The 27277-nt window shown below is 34.2% G+C and overlaps 1 protein-coding gene and 1 long non-coding RNA gene across 11 annotated transcripts in view; one reads left to right on the forward strand and one right to left on the reverse strand.

The window, feature by feature from the left end:
* The window catches only part of LOC144365557 (uncharacterized), a 133770-nt gene that overhangs the window by 69885 nt on the left and 36608 nt on the right, over positions 1-27277 (forward strand). For 2 of the 6 annotated variants that reach the window (XR_013424119.1, XR_013424122.1), the window contains 3 exons: positions 16968-17181; positions 17413-17501; positions 21004-21150. This is a non-coding gene — a long non-coding RNA (uncharacterized LOC144365557). The remainder of the gene's footprint in view (positions 1-16967; positions 17182-17412; positions 17502-21003; positions 21151-27277) is intronic. The other 4 variants (XR_013424120.1, XR_013424123.1, XR_013424121.1 and 1 more) reach the window with 2 other exon arrangements.
* Positions 1-27277, reverse strand: part of Scn9a (sodium voltage-gated channel alpha subunit 9) — a 174350-nt gene that overhangs the window by 25993 nt on the left and 121080 nt on the right. For all 5 annotated transcript variants that reach the window (XM_040294411.2, XM_005315699.5, XM_078017526.1 and 2 more), the window contains 2 exons: positions 20394-20867; positions 4395-4515 (listed from right to left, as the gene is read on the reverse strand). In XM_040294411.2, coding sequence (XP_040150345.2) covers positions 4395-4515; positions 20394-20867 — 595 coding nt within the window. The remainder of the gene's footprint in view (positions 1-4394; positions 4516-20393; positions 20868-27277) is intronic.

Consider the following 27277-nt stretch of genomic DNA (forward strand, 5'->3'; position numbering starts at 1 on the left):
GATAAAGGTTCAGAAATATTGCCCACAGGGTTTAGCACTCGTCAGAGATTTTCCCTTTTATTTTGAGGCAAGAGTGCTCAACCGCCTGTCTGGCTTTTATGCAAGAGATTTCTAACTAAGCTGGTTAGTAACGTTATCACACACGTCTCTTGAAAGGACTATTAATTAAATGTAAACATAACAGAGAACATCTCAAACATTTAATGAGTCCCAATGGGTAAATGCTATGTTTTTGGGGTGGTTTCATTAATTTGCTCTCATGATACATTACATAAAGTCTAACCTGGGTTTCATCATGTTAAACCCATAATCTCCAATCAAAAAAGAGCTTATTGGTTTCTTCAAAGACAAACTGCTCATTAATAAAAATAAAATAGCATAATCAGTAAAATTTATGTAAGAAGTTACTAGGAAAAAAACCCCTTTCTCCATTGTTTCATTAAAATGTCTAAATCCTCTACAATAAATGTTTTATTCACATTTTCCTTTCTAAAAAAGAAAATTGGAAAGGAGCTGGTTATTCTATTATTCAAGTCAGCATTGGTAATTAGTTATTTTATAAATTGATGAACTCAGAACATTTTGGGGAGATGAGCTGTTTCCACCTACCAAATTAACAGAAAATACATCATTTTAAGGAAAGAAGGTTATTCTCTTTAACTCAAATTCTGACTATACAATTAATAAACTGTATAATCCCAAAGGAGTGCAATATAAAATCAAGGAGAATCAAGGTGACATGTCAAATTCAAAATTTTACAGGCTGCTAAGACATGCAGAATGAAGAACAACACAGGCCCTAGGGAAGTAGTCTGAAGTCTAGAATCACAAAGCCATTGGACAGAGCTAAGGACAGACATGGCATGAGAAGAAAGAAGAAAGGGGAACTAAGGGACAAGACAAAGGACAAAGTCAATAGAACACATTAGTAAGCTGATAGCTATGAAGCTGAGAAGGATCAATGAATGTGAGTCAGAGAATGACTAAATCATTTTAACAATCATCGGCAGTGGAAGTACAGTCACTCATTTATCCATCTTTCTTACTTCCTTTCATTTTTCTCCTGCTTTTCTGGTAACAAAAATCTCTGGAGGCCAAATGCTGCTATGTACTGGCACTGGTTAGATGTCAGCTCTCGTGGTAGACCAGTCATGAATCATAAGAGTAATTTCCAATGTAAGTAAACAAGTTGACAGTTTCCAATCCTGTAAAATCTAATGTTGTCCAAGTTTTCATGTGGAGAGAATATATTGTCTATTATTATCCTAATTAGAAAAGTGGGCACATTTTTTTTTTATCTGAGATGAAGGTTCATAAATATTGCCCTCAGGGTTTAGCTTACTAACCCTGAGACCCCCAAATATGAATTCATCTTTGACTCCTTTCTTTCTTTTGCTTTCTATATCCAGTACATCAGCAAATCCAGTGCTAACTTCAAAATACACTTAGAATCTCACCCTGTCACCAATCCCACCATTCTTGACATAAACTAAGATTCCATCATCTCTCACCTGGATGATTACTGCAGAGACCTCCAAGAAATCTCCCATCTTTTTCCATTGCTATCTATCCATCCACTCTTAAGATGGCATATCATGAGATTTTTCAACCAGATTCTTACAATATTCTTCAAAGCTCTTATGATCTGGCCTCTACTACATCTCTTATCTCAAATTTTACCACCCTTCAGATCTCTCAATCTGTTCTATTCCCACTGGCCTCTTGGTTTTCATCCAGTGTTATGCATATTTCTACCTTGGGGCAGTGCCTTTGTTATTCTGCCTACAATAAACTTCCTTCATATATTCACATGGCCCAACTTTACTTTTCCTGAGGTCTCTGATAAAATGTCACCTTAATAAAAAGGCCTTCTCAAGCCATTATGTTGAATGCTAGTAAGTTCCAATCCCTTACCTTTAGTATCTATCCTTTCCTTTTATCATCTTTATATTTTCACATTATTTGAGCAAGGGAACTTGTTTTTATCCACAACTCTATATTCCTCTGGTGCTGGGAACTGGACACAGCATATAGAAGGTGTCTAATAATTGTTTATTGGAAGAAGGAATGAGTAAATGAATAAGAGGTTGAAAGGTTGAGCAAACTGGCTGCTATTCTAAATTTATCAGGCTGAGTCTCTTAACCAAAGAGGTCTGGTGACTGTATAAAGCCTCCCCAGTGGAGCGTTATCAAAACGATGTGACTAAGAATTGGGTTCCTGCAATCAGTTCTCAATGACCCAGGCCAAGGTTCATTTGAAAATGTGTCATCATGACATTTCTTCTACACCAGCCTCAGCCTCAATTTAAAACTATAAATGATCTCAACATAACTAAATACATATATAAATATTTAGTTATGTTGAATATATTCATTATTGTTTCTCAGGATTGAAAAACCACCTTTGTAAAGTTCTTAAAAAAGAGTATAGTATTAACACTTTCTATAGAGGTTAAACATTTTCTAGAGCCCTTTTCTGGTTTGAAGGCTTTATTTGTTTTATAAACCCAACCTCTTTATAAAGAAAAATCTTCAGCAATGGTCATCATAAAATGGATAAGGGAAATCTTGGTACATCGACACAGATTTAACTATACAAGGTTGCTGCTAATTATTGAGAAACAACCAGACATGTGGATAAAATTCACAAGTGCTCTTAACATGACAATTACAAGGGAAATTTTGTGGGCTCTGCTTACAGCAATGATTTCAGCAAACACAAAATTTGTAACAACTGGGTATGATGCTCCTTGGCTTCTCACATAAAATGATATTTGGCATGTATTTAAATAAAGTCCATGTACTTATTGCAGTTTGTAGATATTTTTATTTTTCAGTCACTTTGCTTAATGCATCAGTGTTTCAGGAGACCTCTTAAGAAAGTCTCAGAGACTGAAAGTAAATCAATGAGTTCTACAAAAATGGTAATGTTGAAAGTAAGCCCATGAGTAAATAGCAAGTCATTAGCATCAATGCTAGTACAACTTCTACACGGGACTGTCAAAATACTTGAAAACCAATAAGGAGAGCAGAGTGAAAATGAAGATAGGCATGATGCCAATTGATTAATAAGAATTATTTCATATGATCTGTCCCATTCTCCATGACACAAATGTTGTTGTTATATCCATTTTACAGATGAGGTACAAGATTTAAAAAATGGGCTCATGGCCTCAGAGATGGTTACTTATAGGCCAATTGAAAATCATGTTTACTAGGCTCAGATCTCCTGGAAGCCTACTCTAGGTTTGTGTTTTTTATTTAGATGATATAATGCTTGTTCAGATAATATGGAACACTTTCCTAGATTGAGGTCAAAGTTACCTTTGAATAAAACCCCTGGCAAATTTCAAGGGCAGTGAGAAATTGAGTATGGCAGAGAATGAAAAGGAGGGAATGATATTAGAAAAAAAAAGACTGAGGCCAAATATAAAAGGCTTCACATGTCAGATTATAGACTTCAGATTTTATCCTATAAAACAACGGTTCCCAAATTTAACCATGAATCAGAATCCTCTGGAGAATGTGGGCCTTATCCCCATTCTAATGAGCTTGTGATTAGAAAAGAAGAGGATGAGGCTTTCTCAGCTTTTAGCCTTAGAGGCAGGGTAGATCATGATGTTACCAAATAAGGTAAAGAATAAAAGATGCTATAGATTATGTGAAGGAGACCACACTAAATTTGTTTTATATTTATTAACCTTTAAGTGTTTTAAGGCAATAGGAGAAGATGACCAATCAACTGTTGTAATCAGATCTAGAACTCAAGAGGGGGTCTGGGGTAAGAGTCAACAGCACAGAAATGGTTGTTCAAGCCATCTTGTAGACTTTAGGAATAAGAAGACACCAAGGGCCAAAAAGGGGGATACATTATTAATTTCAAGAGGTACGGAAAAATAGTCAATAAAAGAAACAGAAGGACTCAGAACTTTTATAAAAGAATGATATTGGACTGTGACCTCTGAAACCAAGTGGAGGAAGAGTTCTGAGTTGGGCTGTAGTAACATTATAAGACTGCTCACTGAAGTGTCAGTGAATTTCAGTTTTGATGAAAAGGACAACAGTACCATCTGTCCCATTAACTGGAATTCTAGTGGTTCCATGATGCTTGAATGTGAATTAAGGATCCAGAATGAGAAGGATGAAGTTCCCACAGCAGCAGAGAACTTTACAGTGAATGCACTGTCATTGCAAAGCATTGCTAGTAGAGTAACATAAAGGAGAAACTAAGGCTTAGAGAGGTCCAATGACTCACCTTTAAACAGAGTCACCAATAAATCAACATAGAATGGAGCCTCATGACTTTTTGTAAACATGATCCTCCCAATTAGTACTAAGTATTAAGACAAAACCCAAAACACCAATAAATGTTGGTGTTTTAATTTTTTTCTTACCATCTGTAAAACAGGCTTCTGGCTCATCTGAATTCACAGGTTCAGCCTCGGCTTCCTCTCCTTCTCCTGGCAGAGGGTTATCAACTGTGCTGCACTCAGAGGAACTCAATCGGCTTAATCTCTGAAAAGGAATTTACCACCCCCCAGAGAGATCATTTAGGGTTCATTCAAGTCTTACATATAAGCCTCATTTAATAATCAGTCATGCAAAGTGTTATGAAAAAAGTTTCACAGTAAGATGGCCATACAAAATGTATAAACACACATTGAGGTCAAGGAACCTCACAATGCATCTGTACTTGATCTTTCTATCTACACATCCTGAGAAAAATACATTATATTTTTATGAAGCTAACAAATATTTGGACAAAATTCTCATAGGCAATATTTTGATGTTAATTATATGGTAAGGCACTGGCCACATCTTATTATTATTTTATGTTTAATATAAATATATATAAAACAGTAATTATTTTAATACAATGAAGACCCTAATAGAAATAACATATATAAGTATCAAATTGCCAATTCTGGATAGTTGGAAGGTCATATCCAACAGTGGGAACAAAAAGTTTGTAAACATTAAGATAAAATACTAGCATAAAATAAAAGCTAAACATTCTTTATTTCTTGAATTAAAAAATGTGTAGCAGGATGATATAGATAGAAGGTCTCTAAAGGAGACCCACCAAATCAAATAATGCATAGGAATCAAAATGTGAAGGACCATACCAACATTATCCATTTTATTTTAAAATTTTAGGATACAGTAGGACAGAGAATAATGTATTATTTATAATGCCCAAAGAGTGGATACTAAAGGGAACACCCCATGCAAACTCTGAAGTAAAGATTCAGTGAATCAAACATGGCAGACTGATACACAGAACAATGAATTCAGTGTCATTATTATGATCATCTAGCTGATCATAACAAGCAACTCCCCCCAGAACTATGAAAACATGATGTCTATACACACATACACAGAAGTTTTTATAGCAAATACATACAGAAATTGTAGCAAAACTCTGTCAAATTTCATTAATCTTGTTTTACAAAGAAATAGAGCAACATATTAATGAAAGTGTTCATTTTTCATTTTCATTTGTTAAATGACATGTGATTATGTAAAGCTATTAGTTATTACAACACATGCTTGCCTCATTAAGATTACAGCTGTAATTTTGGAGCATAGGTTAAGCAAATGCTAGTACTAAGACAAGGAAGGATAGATGAGAGGTATTAGGTATTAGGTATTAGGTATTAGAGGTATTGATCAAATTGTGTTCTCTGCAGGCGAAAATGTACTATAATAAAACCCACTACTCTGTATAACTAGTGTGTACCAATAAAAAAATTTAAGTGACACAAGTAATGTACATAAAGAATAACTTAAGAATAAGTCCTTTTTATACATGTTTAGCCTCAATTGGCACAGATGCATTATTTTTACTAGGTTGAGGAGTTTGTTCATAGTATCAGTTATGAATAACATTGATATAAAAATTAATTTAAAATGAACTTTTAAAACTAAATTCATTTAAAGTTACTTTAAAATAAGAAAGGGAAAAAGAAATCAATTATAAATGAATATTCTATAAAACTTAATGCTATAAAATATACATTAAGTCAGGAAAGAACATTGGAAAATCTTAGATATACTAATATTATTATTGTGCCAATTATCAAAAAGCTTTTTTTTACCATATCAAAAAGACTGTAATTATTTGATATAATAAATTCTTGACTTCTCACCTGTAAGTGAACTGTCACTTAGGAACTGGAAGAGAAAACTCTATGGTGCTGAGATGAAGTCCTAAAACCCTGAAAATAACTACTGGCCTAGATTTTGAGGCAAAACAGTAGGAAGAATTGCTAATAGAAGAATATCAAGGACCTCTCTGGTACTAGCCAAAATATTAACAATAGAAATAGTGGTTTTCTCTCAACTGCCAACAACTTTTAAATAAAATTTTATCTGCATAATTCTGACAGTCTAGATTAATGAAAGCATATTCAATATCAGTATTTGGTTTCTCACTGTTTAAAAGGGCATTGGCAAAGAAGATTTAGGCTGAGTTAGATAACGAGAAAGTGATAATTCAAGAAAATTTATGTAGTATATCTTGCCACTGAAACCTTCCTTTTCAAATACAGGTTTTATGGTAAATTTTGTCAATTAAATTCAGGATATTACTCAGATTTTACATCAAAATTAAAACAATCCAGTAATATTCACTGGAACCGAATTAACAGAGTAGTCAGCATAAATTATAATTAACATAGATCACAAATCAAATTACTGTGGTCAATAGATTTTTAGATATTTACTGCTTTCCTGCAAATGTATTAGGTATTCACATAGTAGCTATTTCAGTACTTTATATAAAGTTAAATATATATAATTCACATACCTTAGCAATGGAGACTGTTGAGGTCTAATCTATTCACCCTTTGAAATCTACACTTTTTAGGGTACAAGTTTCTTTAATGGGGTCATAAAAGTATGTCTTTAAATTGAAGGCTAATATCCTTAAAATTTGTTTCATTTATTTTTACTACACAGAAAAGATCATACCAACTATATATGTCTTTCTATACTAATTTTATGATTGCCTTCATTTTTATAAATTTGATCTTTTTATTTAGTTTTCAGAAAAGAAAGAATATGCTATGTTAAGAGAAGTGAAATAAATATTGTAGTATGATGAAATGTCATTTTGATATCACAATTGACCTTTCTGTAATTTTCAAAGAGGTTCGATTTTAACATAAAATTTCCTTTTTCCATTTTACTTAGTTTTTAACAAAGTTTTTTTTTTAATCTTTGGCAGTCTTCATACAAATAAAATTAAAACTAAGCATAGACCCAAGAAGGCGAACTCACTGTTTTAAGGAATAGAAAGAGTTCCACAGTTACATTCTTTCCTTTTATTGAATAAGGTGATTTGAGTATTCCTTCTAAAATTCTTTCTTTTCTTTTTATAAAATCAACACACTTGATTCAAAAATTTTAATCTTTCAATATTCTTCAATGTGTATTCATTAAACATGGTAGTTCTGAAGAAATGCTTATCTTAATGGTGAACTTAAGCAGCTACCTAAGAAGCCCCTTTCTTTTATTGAAAATATGATTAAATTAAAACCTTTATTATTCTTTTTGATTGGCTTGAAGGTGTGTTTTCTACAATATTATATGTGAGTAGAGACATTATTAAATATGTGTCTTAGGAGAAAATGCCCTACATCATTCACTTACTAATTTATTACTGATATTTCCTGAGATAAGCATTAATATTACAAGGATATTTCATGTTGTTATGAGTGGTGGTTAATTCTAGTCAATAATTTCTAGTTCCAAGAGAAGTGAAGAAATATTATCTAATAACCTAATGATCTGCCACTCAAAATCAAAAACCATCAAACACAGGAGCACTGTAGAGAACACAGAAATGAGAAAAATCTTTCTCAAAAAGGAGGACTGACATTGAAAATATCTCAGAGATATTACATTTAAAGTACATATCATAAGGCTGCTTGCTTCAAAACAGAAAATAAATATTCTTTTAAGGAGCAGAGCCTAGAATATTTATTTCACTTGAGCATCAACACAAAGATACAAAATTGACAGCAAGAAGGTTGAAAGAAGCAAACTGAAATAAAGGTATTGGCACAAAAAAGAAAAATTATGGGAGACATTAGTAATAAGTTAAGCTCCATTATGTATCAATAAGCAGGAAAAACAATTTGATTAGGTTCAAGTTTATTATCACTCATTTTTAAATTCAACAACCCAATATTGCAGTCCATATCTGTAATGATATTCCTGAATCATTAAGGAGGAAAATAAGGTTCAGAATAAAAGATCACAAGGACTGGGGTTGTGGCTCAGTGGTAGAGCATTTGTCTCCCATGTATGAGGCCCTGGGTTCAATCCTCAGCACCACATAAAAATAAGTAAACAAAACATAAAATTTACAAAAGAGGAAAAAAAGAACAATTCCAGAATAAAAGATCACAGTAGTCTTTCTCTACTTAGAAGTATCATGGTTTTTTAAAAGCTATTGGAGAAACACAAACTTTATTTTTGCATAGCCTTTTTCAATTAGAGATCACCTATGATATTATCACTTGTGTTTTCCATCTTGAATGTAATAAAATTTAGTTTCTTTACCTGATTTAGATTTCTGGACCCTCAATCTGTTTCTGATATGTCTGAAATTGCCCGTGTTAAAAAAGTACTCTAGATATTCTTGATCGATGGAAATATAATATTACTTTCCTCTCTGTTATCAGGATTCTCATATTCACTGACTTAACAGATAATGTTTGGCTTATTTACAAGTTGCAGCAAAATATTGGCTCACATTATAATTACGAGTAGCTAAAATTCTGCTTTTTCAAATCAAGGGCAAGAGAACAGACTTGTTTTTGTTTTTGTTTTTTCTTTCCCTAGTGTTCTTTTGTTGTTGTTGTTGTTTGTTTGTTTTTGTTTTTGTTTTTGTTTGCCAGCAGAGGAATCTTGTATAGACTCATGGGAAACAGCTGCTCATTCCTCAGTAGATGCACTTCACAGTTCCCTCACAGGGTCAACGTGGAGATGGAGGAATAACAAGGTCACATAGTAGTCACCACCAGGGACATTAAATATAAAACCAATGGTTTTATCGAAAGGTCTTATTTTTCCCAGAGTCTTTCACCTAGGATACTTTCAATCCAGTAATATGACAACGGATAGAATTAAACATAAGACATTGAATATAAAGCAAACAGGAAAAAAAAAAACAGTAACATTTGGCCACACAAGAAAGCTGAACTCTCAGTTTCTCAGCTTCTAAGGAAAAGGAACAGGGCATTCACCAATAAAGTCTTGGAATATAAAGCACCAGTCTGTAGTCAAGGGCTCTGTGCCCAGTAACTAAAATGCTCTGCTGGTTATTTTCAGAAAACAAGTATTGAATTAACTGGATTACAGTGTTTCTAATTAGAAGTGTTCAGTAAACTTTGGAAACAAACATTTAAACATTGTTACTACTGAGACCTGCTGGAAAATTGCAGTTAGTGGGTAAACAAGGATTGCAACCTAAATAAACCTGAAGGCAGAATGTGAGGTTAAAGTGTTGGTTCTAAGATTTGAATTTGTTAAATATTGTTGGTAATTTTTAAATAACCCAGAAAAAGAAAGAAAGAAAGAAGGAGAGAGAGAGAGAGAGAGAGAGAGAGAGAGAGAGAGAGAGAGAGAGAAGGAAAGGAAGAAAGAGAGAAAGGAAGGAAGGAAGGAAAGAAGAAAGAAAGAAAAAGAAAGAAGCAACTTGCACATTGAAATAGTTATATTATATTCAGAAACTACTAATAATGATGACAAATAATGAGGACAGACAAATTTCACTGAATGGTCATTTAAACATGTAGATTTCTAATATTGAAAATATAAGGCAAAATATAAAGTTTACATGAATAATGTGTTTCTTCTAAATTTTATGTAGGCAACTTCTGCCAATGTTCTGTATTTAACTCATTGTTTATAACTGAAATATTCAGTTTTTATTTCATCAAAAGATCATCTGTTAACATACACATCTTTCCTAACAATCTTTGTTGAAAAAAATAGTAACAATAATTTATGAATTTACAACATGCACATGTATATGTAAATATAGATGTACGTAAGTATATTTCTGAAAAGAGTTTTCTCAGATGCAATGACTTTTACCTATATACATGTAGATACTGTTGTATATATGTGAATCTCTATTTAGGCTCATTAAAGACAATTTTTTACATTGTGAAATAAAAATTTTCTTCAAGAATATTAGCTCTAGGGGCTGGGGATGAGTGTGGTAACGCCCTTGCCTGGCATGTGCAGGGCACTGGGTTCGATCCTCAGCTCCACATAAAAATAAAATAAAGAATTTGTGTCCACCAAAAACTGAAAAAAAATAAATATTAAAAATTCTCTCTCTCTTTCTCTCTCTCTCTCTCTCTCTCTCTCTCTCTCTCTTTAAAAAAAAAGAATATTAGCTCTAAATTACAACCAATTTTTAATAGAAAAATTAATCTTTTTTAACTTAAGATCATATTTAACATTAATTTCAAGTTTCAATAAACACAACAATAATTTTTTTCCATTGTAAATTGTTATCATAGACTGTATCAATTTCAGGATAAAGTTTTGCTTTCATCATTTCACAATGGATAACAAATAATACGAACATTTCAACAATGACAGAAGAATTCAGAATATGAACTGGATTATAAAAAAGGCAAGATTCTCATTAACATATATTTTTCCTCATTAGAAACATTATATATTTGAGTAATATATTATATATCTGAGTAATATATCCTTTAATAATTTATAGAAATATTAGAAAAAGCTACCCATACTAGTGTTCTAAGTTTAGCCAAAAAAAAAAAAAAAGTTTTCTATCTCACTGAAAGATTTAGTGCTCACTTCACAATCTGCTATATTTAGACCTCCTAGCTGCTGGGGTCTACTCCAGTCAGAAAATTATACAATCAGAAACTTATTCTCATCAGTGAGCAATATTGGTTCTGGAATCAAACATTTTAAGCACTTATCTCTCATGCATAGGTGGAATCTAATGTCTTTTAGTTGATGCAACTTATATATGAGCAAATAAAACCAAATGTAAATTATTGAATTGAGTAGAAAAAATAATATCTCAGAGATCATGGTGCTTAAAATCATTTAAAAATGTACTGAAATTTTAGACTAGAAGCTAAAGTAATATAGCTCTGCCCCGAACTTTATAGCTGTGTATTCAGAAAGCAGCTGAATCATATGAGTCTTAAATCCCTTATATGTTAATATGGGAGTAAAAATGCAATGATCATTTTTTGCTGTGAATTTATGCTTATAGCTGAAAAATTTCTCCCACAAAACTTGTTTTTAATGAAGTTCTAACCTACTGAATTTAAAATTGATAGAGATTTTCTTTTTAACTAAATATTGCTTTGATGGCTTCTGTTACATTTTGTATCTTACTTTTATAATCCATCCAATAAAAGTTTACAGATCATGCACTTGAAATCACCTAAGGACATGAAAAATATGTCAAAGAAGTCATCAAGAGAATCACAAAGAATGATGGAATTGCCCCCATGACATGCTATGATGTCAATTCATCTATTGAACAATCACTTATGTTTCTACTTTCTTGCAATGGATCAGGCAAAAGAGATTTTGTAGCTGAACAGCATGCAAGACACTGAAAAAAATATCATATATGTATTATGTTTTTAGGTAACCTGTGTAAAAGTGGTCACATATGTGTCTGCCTGGTTAAAGCACCGATCTGCATCCTTGAATGATCCAGTTTGATTTTACCCCTGTGAGAAGTAAGAAGGGTAGTTACTGAAGTTTAGAAAGGCGGCATGAAACAGAGAGTTCAGTCAACTGTGCTTTATCAAGTTTTACATCATGTACCTGTAGATATAAATTAGTTATCTGTTTGAAAATCCTGCACATTAAGTAATATATTTGAAACATAGTAGTAAGGTTAAATATTACTCAACATAGACTTAATCAACAAATTACATAATTATATTAATTTAAGAGATAAATTTAAATACTATAATGTGCTGATGCAAAACTTTTACATTCTGCTTGTTCTTCAGTACAATCATCATTTAAAAGCAGGTAATATACAGTGTGGAGTGGGGTAAGAGTAAATTGTATAAATTGGAAAAGCATATTGTAAAATTGGGATTTCTTGGTTTACCTTTAATTATCACATTTTATTATTTTGACATTCTAAACAGCATTGCAGGAAAGTGATGTTTCAGACTTATCGAAATATAAACAGTAAGAAACATTGATTTAAATATATAAGATCAATATTTCTTTCTTTTTTTGGCAAGTCAACAAATCCCTTAAATATGGAAAGATTTTTAGAAAATTGGCAGGAAAAAATGGTATAAAATCATTATGTAGAAGAGTGATTCTATTTTAAAAGAATCTATGAATAAAAGACAGAATCAAAGGCCAGCTTCCTCCCAAAACACAACTGTAAGTCGGACCTAGATCTTGCTGAGTCAAATCAATTTTTGGAAAAGATTATATTTTCTAAAGTTCAAAAATAAGTAAAAACCTAAACTATTCTTTTGTAGACTAAAACTTCCTCTTTCAGAAAAAGACTTTGAGAAAAAAAATCAATAGATAGACCTAATGATGAAGGAAAAAGAAAAAAAAAACACCATTACAGCAAAAGGATATAAAATATTTAACCTTGATTACAACAGAGTTTTAAACAATTTTTTTTGTCAAATCAGTAGAATGCACCCATTTCTTAACAAGAAAGCACTTTTAAGTTTTTCCAAAGATGATGGCTTTCCAAGTTGAATACTCAATAGATAAATGAGTGAATGGATAAATGAAAGAGTGAATCAGGTGAACCATATGTATGTTTGCTCTTCTGCTTCAGATTTCCTTCTGACACATCTGCCCAGTGACCGTATCTCCATACTGTAGGAGCTGGCTCAAGGGACTCCCTACTCATGTGCTCCAGCCTGATACAGTCCCTTGCTCAGGGCATCCTCAATGGATTGGCTTGTTATTCTGTTATGTATGAAATGCGCTTTGCTTTGCTTCATGGTATAATTGTTTCACAATTATCTTAGGTGAAAATTATTAAATCGTAAACATCTTCATGTTAATGATTATTTTCTATTCACATTTGAAGTATATGAAGATTTAGTGTGGTTTTTTGGGAACCCAATATTTATAAAGGGCCAAAAATATTTCATGAGTATAACTTGGGAGAGAGAAAACTACACCTATCATAATGCTGGGTACATAGTCATAGAAAATTTCAAAACATTCTCTTGTTATACATAAATACAATAAATAAATGAAATAATACTAAGTAGCCTAGTATTAATACAAGTAATTAATAAAGGTACATTCATAGAATAAACTCTGTTTCACATTTTTATTTGTCTTTATTTTACAATGAGCTATGTGAAATGTCTACTTTATGTAGGTAAAATGAATATTGTAGTTTCTTATTGCTCAACTCAATATATTCTTATTTTGTATATTTTTCTAATTTAATAAGTAAAAATTAATTTTTCTTTCTTGGTAATTTTATATGCCTTTATTTCATTTTTTTTTTGATTTTTATTTATTTTTTTAGGTATACATGACCAAAAAGTGTATTTTCACATATTATACATATATGTAGTATAACTTATTCTAACTAGGACCCTTTTTTTGTGGTTGTACATGATATGGAATTTCTCTATTCATGGATTGATAAATTAACATAGAAAAGCTATGTCCAATATGGTATAATGGGCTACATGTTTTCCCAAGTTATATCCAGTGTCTACATCTTTTAGAAAATAAAATTATTTTCCTTCAATTTTTGACACTTTTGTAAATAATATTTCATAAAGGAATTTCTTCTCAAAAAGGAATAATAACCAGAAAAAGTAAAAATATGGAAGAAGCATATCAAACACTACTAATATCTTTTACAGTGTGTCCTACTAAGACAGTCCACATTTTAATCAAGGTGGCAATATACACAGATAAATGTCCTGCTTCTGCCAGGCCACCTTGCTTTTAAGGGAGACTGTGTCTCACTGCTGTTGCCAATAGACACAAGCCATATAGTCAGTCCAGGATCACTGGGAAAGCTTCAGCTTTCCTCAGACTAGTGTGACAAGCACCTCGTCTGCCTCTTTTTCTTTCCTTCTCTTTCCTGCCTGGAAATTGAACATAAATATGGCTACATTATATCAGTCATATATGAAAATGGGGATTAAATAGAAGAAAGCCACATGTGAAGACTAGAGCCTTGAACATGAAAACCATGTGGACTGCTGACTTCCAGACCTTGTTAAATATGAAGGTAGAATATTCGGTCTAGTTATGCCAATATATTGAGTTGTTCATTTTACGCAGCTGAACAGAACCTTGACTTACACAGGATACAAAAGTAATGCCAGAAAAAAAAGATGCATATATGGGGATTGCTCATGTACCATCAAGTAAAGTAGTTTTATTCAAATAATTGGAGTCTGAATGGATAGGTATAGTTTAGTGCACCAGTGAGTGGGAGTACCCTACAGCCTATACAGTTTAATTGTGAGAAATGATATAATAACTAGTTAATTTTAATAAACACAACTCCCTGAAAAAAACATGAGGATTCAAAAACACAATGAGGTTTTTTTTTTAAAAGAAACGATGCCAAATTTGTTTACTGTTTTTTTCTGTAATAAGGCAATAGGTCATGTAGACAAAGGAAAAGCTTTAAAGTCAATGAACTGAACTTCAGTGATGCTTTTTAGTGTTATTTCATCATTTTTTTCAATGATGCTTCTGAATCACGTTTCAGTCTCATTAACAAACAAGGGAGAGTGAAATAAGCCTTAGAATTATTAAGAACCTAAAAGCTACTGCAAAGGGGATTTTACCAGACACAAATGTATTAGGAGTGACCACTAGGGCCTGGATTTGTTCCAAAGAGTCTGTCATATTTGTCAATAATTTGCATGAGAAAATAATGGCATTTTATTATAATGCACTATTATATTTTATACAAATATATGTATGCACACACACTAATATGCACAAACCAATGCTATAATATATAAAGTATACTGGTAATATTGAATGATTGGGAAGGGAAGAGTTATTTAGTCTCAAGATAAAAAGTATTATAAGATTTAAAATCAGTTCCATAAAGAAGACAATGAGATAATTTTGAGGAAACAAATGTAAATACCCAAAATATAAAAATTGAGAATGATTTCAGAGATAAACTATAACCTAATGAATCAGCATTAAGTAATATCATAAGTGCAATTAGGAGTGCAATATTAGAATAACAATGTACCAGAAAATGCATAATATCATTGTAAGAGAATATTTGATTCTAAATTGAACCATTACAGAGAGGTAACAGAAAATAATTATATTCCTACTCACTCTCCTGTCTTTCTGTGGCATGCAAGATAGTGCCTAAAGCCAGGACTTCAAATTTTAGAAAGCCCCAGAAGCATAAGGAAGTAATAGCATCTTTGCTCATTGTTTTAGTCTCAGTCTCTATAAATACAGGTTAATTACATGGACTATCTAGGATTATTATGAGAAGAAAAATTTTATAATGTGAATCAAAGTGGCTAGTCTACATATTTCCCTTTGTGTGTGTGTGTGTGTGTGTGTGTGTGTGTGTGTGTGTGTGTGTGTGTGTGTGCTTGCTTTTCTGGCATTGCTGAGGTGATCAAGTGTCCTCTTAACTTTCTGTGCTCCTTGCTGTGTAGTAGGTGCTGTGGAGAGCAACTCAGATCCCACTCTCTGGTGAGCCATTGATTGTTTCAGCTTCCAGAAGTGGTTAGATGCAGATGGCTTACAGCCTAGTCCTTCTTTGGAAATTGTCATGGAACAGAGGTGCTGCCTTACCCTCTTCCCTTAATTTGGGTCTATGCCAAAGTGTCATACTATTACTAGGGACACTATAGGATCAACCAAGACCTCTGTTGTAATTATAGCACTTCAACATCCCCCTCTGCCCAATCAGCTGGAATCCCTCACTTTTGATAGATGTTAGGTATTGTTTCTGAGAACACTGCTCATTAAATCTTCTACACACAGATTTCTCTTTCATAATAATCCCATGACTAACGTAAGTTAACATACAAAATTCCAACCTGTCTTCAGCTCTGATTTTTTTTCCTTAAGATATGTTAATAAATATCTACAATTCAGTTTCACTTTTCTGTCCTGCAAGAATCTCAAAACTAAGTGACCCCAAACTAAATGCTATATCTTCCGTACCCCATAAATTTTATCTTCTTTCTGCATATTTTAAGAGTATCAATATCCATTCAGTCTTCTAAGTCAAAATATTTTGTATGATTGTATCCTCTCTAAAAGATACATTAAAATTCTAATTCTGGTACCTTTGAATATGATCTTATTTGGAAATAGGGTCTTTGCATATATAATCAAGTGAAGTTGCGGTCATTAGTGTGGGTTCTAATCCAATATAACTGGTGTCCATAAGAAGAGGAGAAGACAGAGACACTGAATAACACATCTAGAGGGGGACAGAAATTGTGGTGATGCAGCTGCAAACTGAAAGGATTGTCAGAAACCACCAGAAACCAGGAAGCTCAAAGAAATCAGAAGATTCTTCCCTGGATTCTTAGGAAAGAGTGTGGCCCTGGTGAACCATTGATTTCAGACTTTCAGCCACCAAAACGTCCAGACAAAAATGTCTGTTGTTTTAGTCATCAAGTTTGTTTCCTAAGCACTAAGACACTAATACATTGTTCAAACAGTTCATGACCTTATCTCCAGTCCCTGGGCTCTTACATTTTAACTTATAAGTTAAGATAAATTTGTATTGCAGCTAAGTGAGAGCAGGACATTTTCCCTTTGGAAATCAACACAGTGCCTGGAGCATAGCAAGTTGCAATAAATATTTATTGAATGAATGGATACATTTCATGCTTCACTTGAGGTCCATAATGAGGAAACATTCCATTGCCCTGTGGTAAGATCTGCGCAGTGTGTTAATGTTTGCATTTTGCCTTAAGGGCTGCCCTGCTCCTCAGTAGGAGGCTGACTGAGAGAAGCTGTCAATTCAGTGCTGACATTCTGAGAAGCAGCGACAGGAGACTCATGGATATATTCCAGATGACCATATGCCTTCTTGATTCAAAGAGACTGTTCTGATAAATGTGGATGTTCTGCTGCCACCTGTTTTCTCAGAAATGTTTAAATGAACCTTTCAATTGAGCTCATTTCTTGGTAAGATGTTTTACTATTAAATATTCTGACTTGATTCTGGAGTGTACATTTAACTACGTACCCGCCATGGAAATCTGCCTTCTTGAGAGTCAGTGTTAAAGGTAGACTGAAATATCTCTACAATGTATACTAGGAAATGGGGTACTAGGTCATACAGACAGGGGATTTTAGGAAGAAAGAGAGAGAGGTGTCAAATGCCATTGATGTTCTTTCCCTTTGTTGAAAATACAGGTCTTTAAAGAGTCAAATGCGAAAAACATAACAGCACCTGAATAATCAAAACGATATATCAAGAACATGAACCCAAGTCAGGGAAGAAGGTAGGTTCACTTCCCATGACAACTCCATCCATCACAGTAGTCACCAGGAACAGTCTTGATAAGGATTCAGAGGCTGCATTCAGATTTAGGCAGACTTCAGAGACTATGTCTAGAAAAGGCCTTTGTAACAAGCTTCCCAAATGTCTTCCACACACTAATTTGTGAACCACTGCCTGACATCACGTTACCTCTTTTAAATTCTTTTCATATCAAATAGCTCTTGACTGTGTGTGTGTGTGTGTGTGTGTGTGTGTGTGTGATGATCCAATTCTTTACATACAATAATTGATCATTGAACACTTACTTTTTGACAGACATTGTCTATTAGTCTTGTAGTCTTCATTGCATTTCTATTTTACATGTAAGTAAACTGAAAAAAGCAGTTTTTTCCCTCTCTCTCTCTTTGTGTGTGTGTATATGTGTATGTGTGTGTGTGTGTGTGTGTGTATTTTTTTTTTTATTGTCTTAATGAACTACTCCAGATAATGGAGTTTGTGAGAATCAAAGCTAGGATTTGAGGCAAGCACTCTTTCTTGAGAGCCTTATTCTTAATCATGCCCCAAGGAAATTGTCAGGACCCAGATGACCTGAATGTAAGAAATTCTGAGTTACATTGTATTAGGTAATCTAGATCTGCCTCTCTGGCTCATCAAGTCTCATCAGGAATGTGACAATCAGGATTTTAAAGACATCTAAGAGATGGAAACAAGAAGAAGGTACAAAGAAGAAAATAAGCAGTTTGAGAAGCTGGAAATTCAACTGGGAGCAGAAGATCATGGGAATTAGAGCAAGGAAGGTTAGCACAGAGGGGTTAGAGAAACTTTAGATAAAGAAAATTTGCATTTCATGGGTTTAAACTGAAGTGCAAAACAAAACAATAAAGGAAAAGTTGTTCCAGAAACATTCTAATCTTAAACAGCTGGAAACAAAGACCCCAGACACATGGATTTCCCAGTTGACCACAGCTTAATATTTCTGAGCTATCATTTCCTATAGATGTTGAAACTTCCTCCTTGCTCTGTTCTAGTATATTGTCTAGTGGGTTTCAATGTCCTGAAGGTGGCACACTTCAAGATGATTTTTCGGAATGTTTCATGGGACAGGTGGCAGAGTAACTTAATCAGTAACAGTAACAGTCTATTTCAGGTACCAAAATACTCAATAAATGAAATCACTTTGGTTTAGTCCCTGCAACTCCTGAAGTGCTTCAACACCTAGAATCCTGAGCTTGCACAGAGAGTGACTGTCTGACAGGCAACTGAGGTTTTTCAATCTTTTAAAATCTTTCTTCATACAAAAATGGGTAACTGAGTTAATTTCCCTTTCTATATGAGATCAAGCTCAGATACCTGCTACCATGAAAGTGTGCAGAATCTGAGATTCTACCTTTAAGATAAAATAAATAACTTTTCAAAGCATTATTTTTTCTATATAAAGGACTTAAAATATAAGATATTTTATTCCTTATTTCAGCATCTTGAAAAAAAATTTCCTTGACTAAATAAAAAGTTTCATTTAATCACTTATTCTCACAATATGTAAGCACTGAGCATTTACAGTATACATACATATATATGACTATATATATATACAATATATTATATATAGTTCATGATTAATATGTAGTTCATCATTATTCCATATAACCTTCTTTTCTATATCCACTATAAACTCACAGAGAGTGGGTCTTAGTGGGGTTAAATAGATATGTTTGGCAAATATCTGTCAACTAATTTTTAATGTGACCTAAAGAAAGAAAATTATTTTCAAGCAAGTAAATCTTGCTTGAAGCATCTTTTAAGCAATGACATAAAAAATAATTTATGATACTATTCACTTGTGGTAGTTGTATTTCATCATAGTAAATTATAGTTCAACACATACTTTGACTCAATTAAAAATATATAGGTAAGATGGGTAAAGAGGACCCAAAAGAAAGCTTTTAAAGATGTTCCGGTTCTCAATGAGTTTAAAGAACAATTTGATGCATACCATAATTTCAAAAACATTAAAACTCAAGACTAAATAATAAATCCAAGAAAGACAGTATCAGATTAAAAATGAGAAAAGATTCCATCCATTTGGGCAGAGATTAGATACAATGGGTAACACCTTGGAACACTCTGGGTATTTTTCTAAATATTTTTTCTAAATATTAATGTAAATTATAGTTTAAATACTCAGTTTTATAGATGAAGAATCTGAGGACTATGCCTTGAAGAATGAATATAGGATTTTGGCTGCAGAAGGAAATCACAAGCATGTCACACAGGTAGAAAGTGTTTATGATCTGAAAGGAAGACTGGTCCAGGTGATGGTTCTACAGCTGAGCATGAAGACATGCAGCTGGTTAAAGCTCCTGGAGGCTCTAGGGTAGTGGCTTTATATACAATGCATAATTCAGGAGAATTTGGGGACCATAAACACATCGTGGGTTGATGTGTTTAAGATTAAATCTGAGTGAAATTAACCTAATAAGTGAATTAGAGTAGATGGAAAGTAGTGCCAGAGGGACCAATAGAGACTTCACTTTCAGTGGCCGGGGCTGGCAATGAGTGTAAAGATGATGATGAAGGAGAGGCTAGGCGCATTCAACAGAATTTGGAAGGACTCTGATGTGACTTTACAATTGTTAACATGGGATGAAGGATGATGAGAACATCAAAGATACCTGGTGCTTTCAAATACAGCAAAGTAAGATTAAATTAATTACTAAGAATCAAGAAGAAAACTTTATCAGATGAACCTTCAGGACATTGTTGTGTAAACTCACCCACACATTCTCCATTAGCCTATGCAATGTTGGAAAAAACTGAGGACAACAGACATCTGAAATTTGATTCATGTCCTACTAGTTGGTAACATGTAACAGTGTGTGTAAAGCAGTCTTACCTCTTTGCTGTAGTCGCTGTCTGAATCACTAAGTTCCTCAGTATTCATATTTTCCAAATCAGATTCTCCAGGTGCAATTGGCACTGTCACTGTGAGGCTGGGATTATGAATAAAGGATTGACAATCGCTTCCTTCCATCAAGCTTCTGTCCACACTGCTTCCAAACCCGCTGGTTTTATCTTTGCCCTTGAGGAAGGGGTGATCTTTATTCATTTCAGCAAGTGTACGGTTTGAGATATAGTTGTGTTTTTTGCCATTTAGGTCTTCTGCTCGTCTTATCTCCCTGGACATTTTTGGCTTTTTGGAAAATGTTTTCAAAATGAGTTCACGCAAGGTCTGTTTCACGTAATTTATTCCCTTTTTGATTCTGGCCACAGCAATCTGGAGGTTGTTTGCATCGGTGTCTTCCTCAATTGCTGTGAGATTGTCAGAACTAAATGAACTCAGCAATAAAGCCAGAAATAAGTTCAGAACCTATATCAGGGTAAGAATGAGAGGCAGAGAAATAAAGAGACAAGAAATAAAAATTAAGCAAATTTTCCTGAAATATAGGCTACAAAACAAATCAGTAAAAAAAAAAAAAAAAATACCCGAACCTTCTCACCCACAGACCACAACGTGTGAGAGCAGTGGAGGAGAGGGCAGAATCCTCACTATTCACTCCATACACCAGAGAACTGAGAACTCTGGAGAGCAGTGTAAGCCAGACCCATGAAGAATTACAGTGGGGAGCACAAAATGATCCCTCAGCATCAAGGTAGGTCATTTCTAAGTCCTTTTCTGTAGCAGAAGTCCCTTTGTCAAATTGCATTTAGTAAACTTTAAAAATTCTCCTAATACTCATTTATAATCTCTACTTATTTCCAATGACAAACAATAAAACAAGAGAATTGCTATATTATTGTAATCAGGTCATTCAGACCAAGATCTCTGTTCACTGATCCCAGAAGATTAGTGCCATTTATTTCAACAAAAGAAACACATGGTACTTACAGAGTTCCTATAACAAACCATTTTACCTAATTATTGTGTCAACTTGCAAATTGCAGTGACTTTTAAGGGACAGAAGAGGATCCATGCATTCGATCTGATTCTTATGAGATAATGACACTAACTGGCTTAATTGCTTATCATTTTGTCCCTGGAAGGGTTACAAAAGAAGTCACTACAATGTCTATCCTTGAAAAAAAGTCCTGTTTATGAGCAAGACCATTTCCATTTTTCTTCCCTGAAGTAAGATCCAGGTGAACTCAACAGTGTTTTTAAAGAAGAAGAAGAATTTTACATAGGGTAGAAAATGCATAAATTATATTGAAACATTATATTATATAGGAAACAAAAGGAAATTGAATTACTATTTGATTAAGTCTCTTCATGACTAAAATCATCCACCTCTCATTAAAAAAAAAAATCAAAATCACACCTGAGGAGAAAGGACTCGCCCTTGATTTTAGCCACATCTTAAACACTTTGTGAGATGTGTAAGTATGAGAGAGCAGGTTGAAACTGTCAAACAAAGTTCTAGAGGTAGGGATCTATGAATCATAGAAAACAATTTTGATGATCATTAACAAATTAAAACCGTTTATTTTAATTTTATTTAATTAAAATTTTATTTTAATTCTAGCCTTTTCATGTGTTACTATGAAATATACGGTTACATATGTTTGTGTTTTAATAGGAATATTGATGATGTAAGTCTTTTAAAGCATTATTGTTCTTGACCTATGCAAGTGTCAGCACACTTTTCAGTACAATTTTTTTGTTGTGTTATTTCACTGTAAGCAGTTCTTTTACTTCAAAAATCCTAATAAGACAAATTTTATCATAATCTAATGGATAGCACCAATGTAAATAATAAGTTCCAATTCGTATCATATTTATTACTGTATTGGGCAAAAAATGAAACAGTCATGAAAGTATTTGTTCAAAGTCTTATTTTTTAATGCATTAGTTTATTAATGTAACAGTTTCTGGATACAGATTTGAGCTGATTAAAATCTGTTATTCTAAAGTTTAAAATTAATGGAAATTCTTTGTGTGTCTGTTTGTCATTGAGTTGTTATTATTATTTTTATTATGATGATGCTAGCCAGCAGTGCTCTGTCCTAGCCCTTAAACTTATGGTTTTTAACCATTTCAATTAAGTGGTAGTAAACTGACCCATTTGCAGTGAATGAACAGAACTAGAAACTATGATGCTAAGGGAAATAAGCCAGTCAAAAATAAAGGTCAAATGTTTTCTCTATATGTTGAAGCTAGTCCAAAATAAGGGGTAGTGGGATAAAAAAAAAGAGAAGAAAGATCAATGGAATAGGGGACTGAAGGGGAGGAAGGAGGGATGAGATGAGAAAAGAACAAAGTAGTGAATCTGACCTAGCTTTCCTAGGTACATATATAAATATACCACAGTGAATCTCGCTGTCATGTATATCCACAAAACGCTAATTTTAAAAAATGTAAATAAATAGCAGAAAAGTCAGTATAGTACAGGGAAGGGAACAGGGAGAGGGAGAGGAGAGGTAATGGTGACTGAATTCAAACAAATTATATTCTATGCTTTTAAAATTTGTCAAAATTAATCCTAGTGTATGTATAACTGAAAAGAACCAATAAAAAGAAAAAAAGAATAAATGAGAGAAAAGATTTAAAAATTAGACTAGCTTAGGATATAGCTCTAATGTGGAGGGGCATATCAGTAATATAACTTTTAAATTTCTTCTCAGATTCTAATTCTATATAATTGGTAGTTCCTTAATTATTCTAGAGTTGTTTGTCAACTTTATGAATTATGATTCTGTTTATTTATTATCATGAACCAATAGCTAATGAGTGACCTTATGAATCAGTCATCACTAATTCTGCATGGATTAAGCAATCACTAATTTATCTCATTTGTTTTTACTGTAAATCTGTATTGCCTTTTAAACAGAAACATTATCCTCACTCTAGTGATCATGCTCAAATATTATGTTATGTGTTCTTCAAAGGCCTGCTTTAAAGCTTTCCCTGAGTCTTAACTTAGAACTTCTTTTTCTTTTCTAAATGTCAAAAGCATTATCTTCTAACCTCATTGCTTTCACTTTTCACTTCTTCCTCACCTGATTTTTTTTTGTGTACCATTTCTCTATATTCTAATAAACTCTAAACATAAATTATACCTAAAAATAACTAAATAGAACATTTCTTTTTCACAGAGGAGGTATAAAAATATTGAATAAAAAACTTGATGAGAGCCCAAGGAATCCCTGCCCTTTGTGTATACTTGAATATATAATAAATGTTTAAATTACATGTGATAATTGGCTTTAGTCTGGCAAGTTTTCACAACTTATCTGTTTCAGTTATTCACTATTTTATGTTGAAACTGTGTGAGAAGAAATACACAAACAAATCTTGCTATACAAAATTGCAAATTATGCTCAGAAGAGACAAAGAAAATATGTATCTTATTGCATAGTAAAAGATTTGTAAACCTATATAAAACTAGAAAATTTATTTACCACTATAACTTGAGGATGATCAAAAATTAAAGAATGGTAGTTCATGGTGTGTGTGTGTGTGTGTGTGTGTGTGTGTGTTAAAGGACTAAAGTATATATTTCATAATTCACCTTATATTTTTGGCATATTAACCTGATGAACATAGTTTTCTATTCTGAAATGTAACCCCTTCTCCTTTTTTTCATGAAAATTGCAAAGACAAAAGTAATTCAATGGTTTCTTCAATCCACTGGGAATAAAGGTACCTACCATACAGCTGTTAATGTACCCTATCTCCTGTGATACCTAATGAGTGAATTGATAATAAGAATATCATTGAGACATGCCAATGGTGGATATGAAAATTGAGGTTAGTGGCTCATGGAAAAGCATCTTATCCCAATTTTCTCCTGCTCATAAGCTTGAAGGTATTTACCAACCAGAATAAGGAAGAAAGAAAACAGATTCAAGCCAAGAAAATATTAACTGGAAAGATAGGAAGGTTCCTCTGTAAAACATGCTACAGACCAGTGATTGGCAAACGTTTTCTGTAAAGGGCCAAATAATAAATATTTGGGGCTCTATATGACATAATATCTCTTCCACTATAGTATAAAAGCAGCCATTGGTATAATGTAAATGAATGAACATGTCCATGTTTCAATAAAACTTTATTTATAGACACCAAAATTAAATTTTATATAATGGATTTCCAAGATGGCCGTGAATAGAGTGCATCACACCCCATGTACCACGCCACTGCGCGGGTGAATAACAAGTTAGAACGACAAACAACTATCTTGTTAGGAACTTACAGAAAATGGGGGTGCACCGAAACCTAGAGGAAGGATTTCCAGCACCAAGGTCCGGTAATTGAGTCTCAAACACGAGCCAACTGTGTGACCGGAGATCCGGGCTGATGATCCGTGTGGCCCGCCCTGCGGCTACAGACGTTGGGGAGCTGCCAAGAAGTGACCAGCAAGCAGGGAGAAACGTTGCTGCGGATTCCTGCCACCTGAGCCCTCAAGGAGCCCCGGGCTGAGTTCAGGATTTCAGACGAGGAAGGAAGAGGTATAGTTCTATCCCCCACAATGGAAATTCTACCAAGGAAACTAGCGGCCACCATCTTGGAGAGCTGAAGTAACCACCGCTAATCTCCGACAGATTGCAACAATAAAACAGGTGTGTGTTACTCAGCTCATCTTCCATACAGCGGGGAATTCGCATAAAATCTCTGCTAGGCTCTCTGGGGGAGGGATTATCAGAAAAAGCCTGCATAAAGAATTGGGGAAAACTAGAGACACCGACCTTCAACTCCCCTTCCCATCAGCAGGGAAAAGAAACCTGTCTTGCCAGTACTGGGGGAGGGGCAAACGGAAAATATCAAAACAATAGAGTGCCGGGGTTCTCAATAGCCAATGTTTCTCCCTGCTTTTGAATTGCCTAGAGGCATCACTCAGGGGAAATCTGGTCTAGCAGGAGAAACCAGGACTAGCAGGAGAAACCAGGGGACTAGAGGCCAGACCCTCTCGACTGGGCGGCTAGAAACCACATGCCCGCAGGTGAAACTCCACCCACTGCCCGCGCCACTGAGCGGCTAGAGTCCACCCCGCTGGTGACCGACCCATTGCCCGCCCACCAGCGACAGCCGGCCCATTGCCCCTGTGACTGGGCGGCTGGAGACCGCATGCCCACAAGCAACCAGTCGCCCGCCAGCTGCCCACGCAACTGGGTAGCTGGAGACCACCCGCCCTCTGGCGACAGCCAGCCCGCTGTCTTCGCGACTGGGCGGCTGGAGACCGCCTGGCCGCCGGTGTCTGGGAGCTGAAACCAACCAGAGACAGTCCAGTCCCACCCCCCCCCATTTGGACACCCCGGCAAGGAGCCTGGGGCCCACCATAGCAGAGAGGTGATGTCACTGGAGCTTGGCTGTCGGAATTCCTTCCCGGCGGAATCCACTTTAGCAGGCATAGTCTACCAACACAAAGGAGAGACAACAGCGATATACAAAACCAAACAAATTTATAGAAGAGAGCAGAAACACAGCAATCAAATAGAGCTGGAGAGTAGCGTGAACTTCATGAAAAAAACAAGGGAAAAAAGGAGTACAAACAATGCAGGACAACTTAAATCTACAGGAGGACCTAGAAGCATCAGAAACAGGGATAGGGAAAGAACTCAAGGCATACCTAACTCAGATGGAAAGGAATATTAGAGAAGACATGAGACAGCAAGTCCAAGCAATAAAAGTATATATTGAAAATGAATTAAACAAACAAATTCAAATGGCAAAGAACGAGCTTTACCAGGAGATAGAGATCTTAAAAAAATCAAACAGTAATCCTAGAAATGCAGGAAACTATAAACCAAATTAAAAACTCAAACGAGAATATTACAAATAGACTAGATCAAGTAGAAGTCAGAACATCAGATAATGAAAACAAAGTTTATCAACTTGAAAAGAATATAGTCAACACAGAAAACATGCTTAAATCCCACGAGCAATCTATTCAAGAGATATGGGATGTCATAAAAAAAACAAATTTGAGAGTCATCGGGATAGAAGAAGGCATAGAGATTTAAACCAAAGGAATGGACAACATATTAAATGAAATAATTCTAGAAAACTTCCCAGAGATGAAAGATGGAATGGATTGCCAAATCCTGGAAGCCTACAGGACCCCAAACATTCAAAACTGTAATAGACCAACTCCAAGATGCATAATTATGAAGATAGCCAACATACAGAACTAGGAGAGAATATTAAAAGTTACCAGAGAAAGGAGGCAGATTACATTCAGGGGTAAACCAATTAGGTTAACGACTGATTTTTCATCACAGACTTTGAAAGCAAGAAGATCCTGGAACAATGTATTTCAAACACTGAAAAATAATGGATTCCAACCAAGAATACTGTATCTAGCAAAATTGAGCTTCAGATTTGACAATGAAATTAAAATCTTTCACGATAAACAAAAGCTAAAAGAATTCGCAGCAAGAAAACCAGCACTGCAAAGCATTTTGAGCAAAATACTACAAGAAGAGGAATTGAAAAATAGTGCCCAAAACTAACAGCAAGAGGTATCTCAGTAAAGGAGGAGGAAAATAACCAAAAAGTAAAACTAGTCAAACTAAAATAAATAAATAAAGAAGCATGACTGGAAGTACAAATCATATCTCAATTGTAACCTTAAATGTTAATGGCCTAAACTCACGAATCAAGAGACATAGGCTAGTAACCTGGATCAAAAAAACGAACCCAACAATGTGCTGCCTTCAGGAGACTCATATGATAGGAAAAGACATACACAGGCTGAAGGTGAAAGGTTGGGAAAAATCATACCACTCACATGGTCCTCGGAAGCAAGCAGGAGTGGCCATACTCATATCGAGTAAAATCAA

The sequence above is a fragment of the Ictidomys tridecemlineatus genome, chromosome 7 (genome assembly GCF_052094955.1).
Source record: "Ictidomys tridecemlineatus isolate mIctTri1 chromosome 7, mIctTri1.hap1, whole genome shotgun sequence".
In the NCBI taxonomy this organism is placed as follows: Eukaryota; Metazoa; Chordata; class Mammalia; order Rodentia; family Sciuridae; genus Ictidomys; species Ictidomys tridecemlineatus.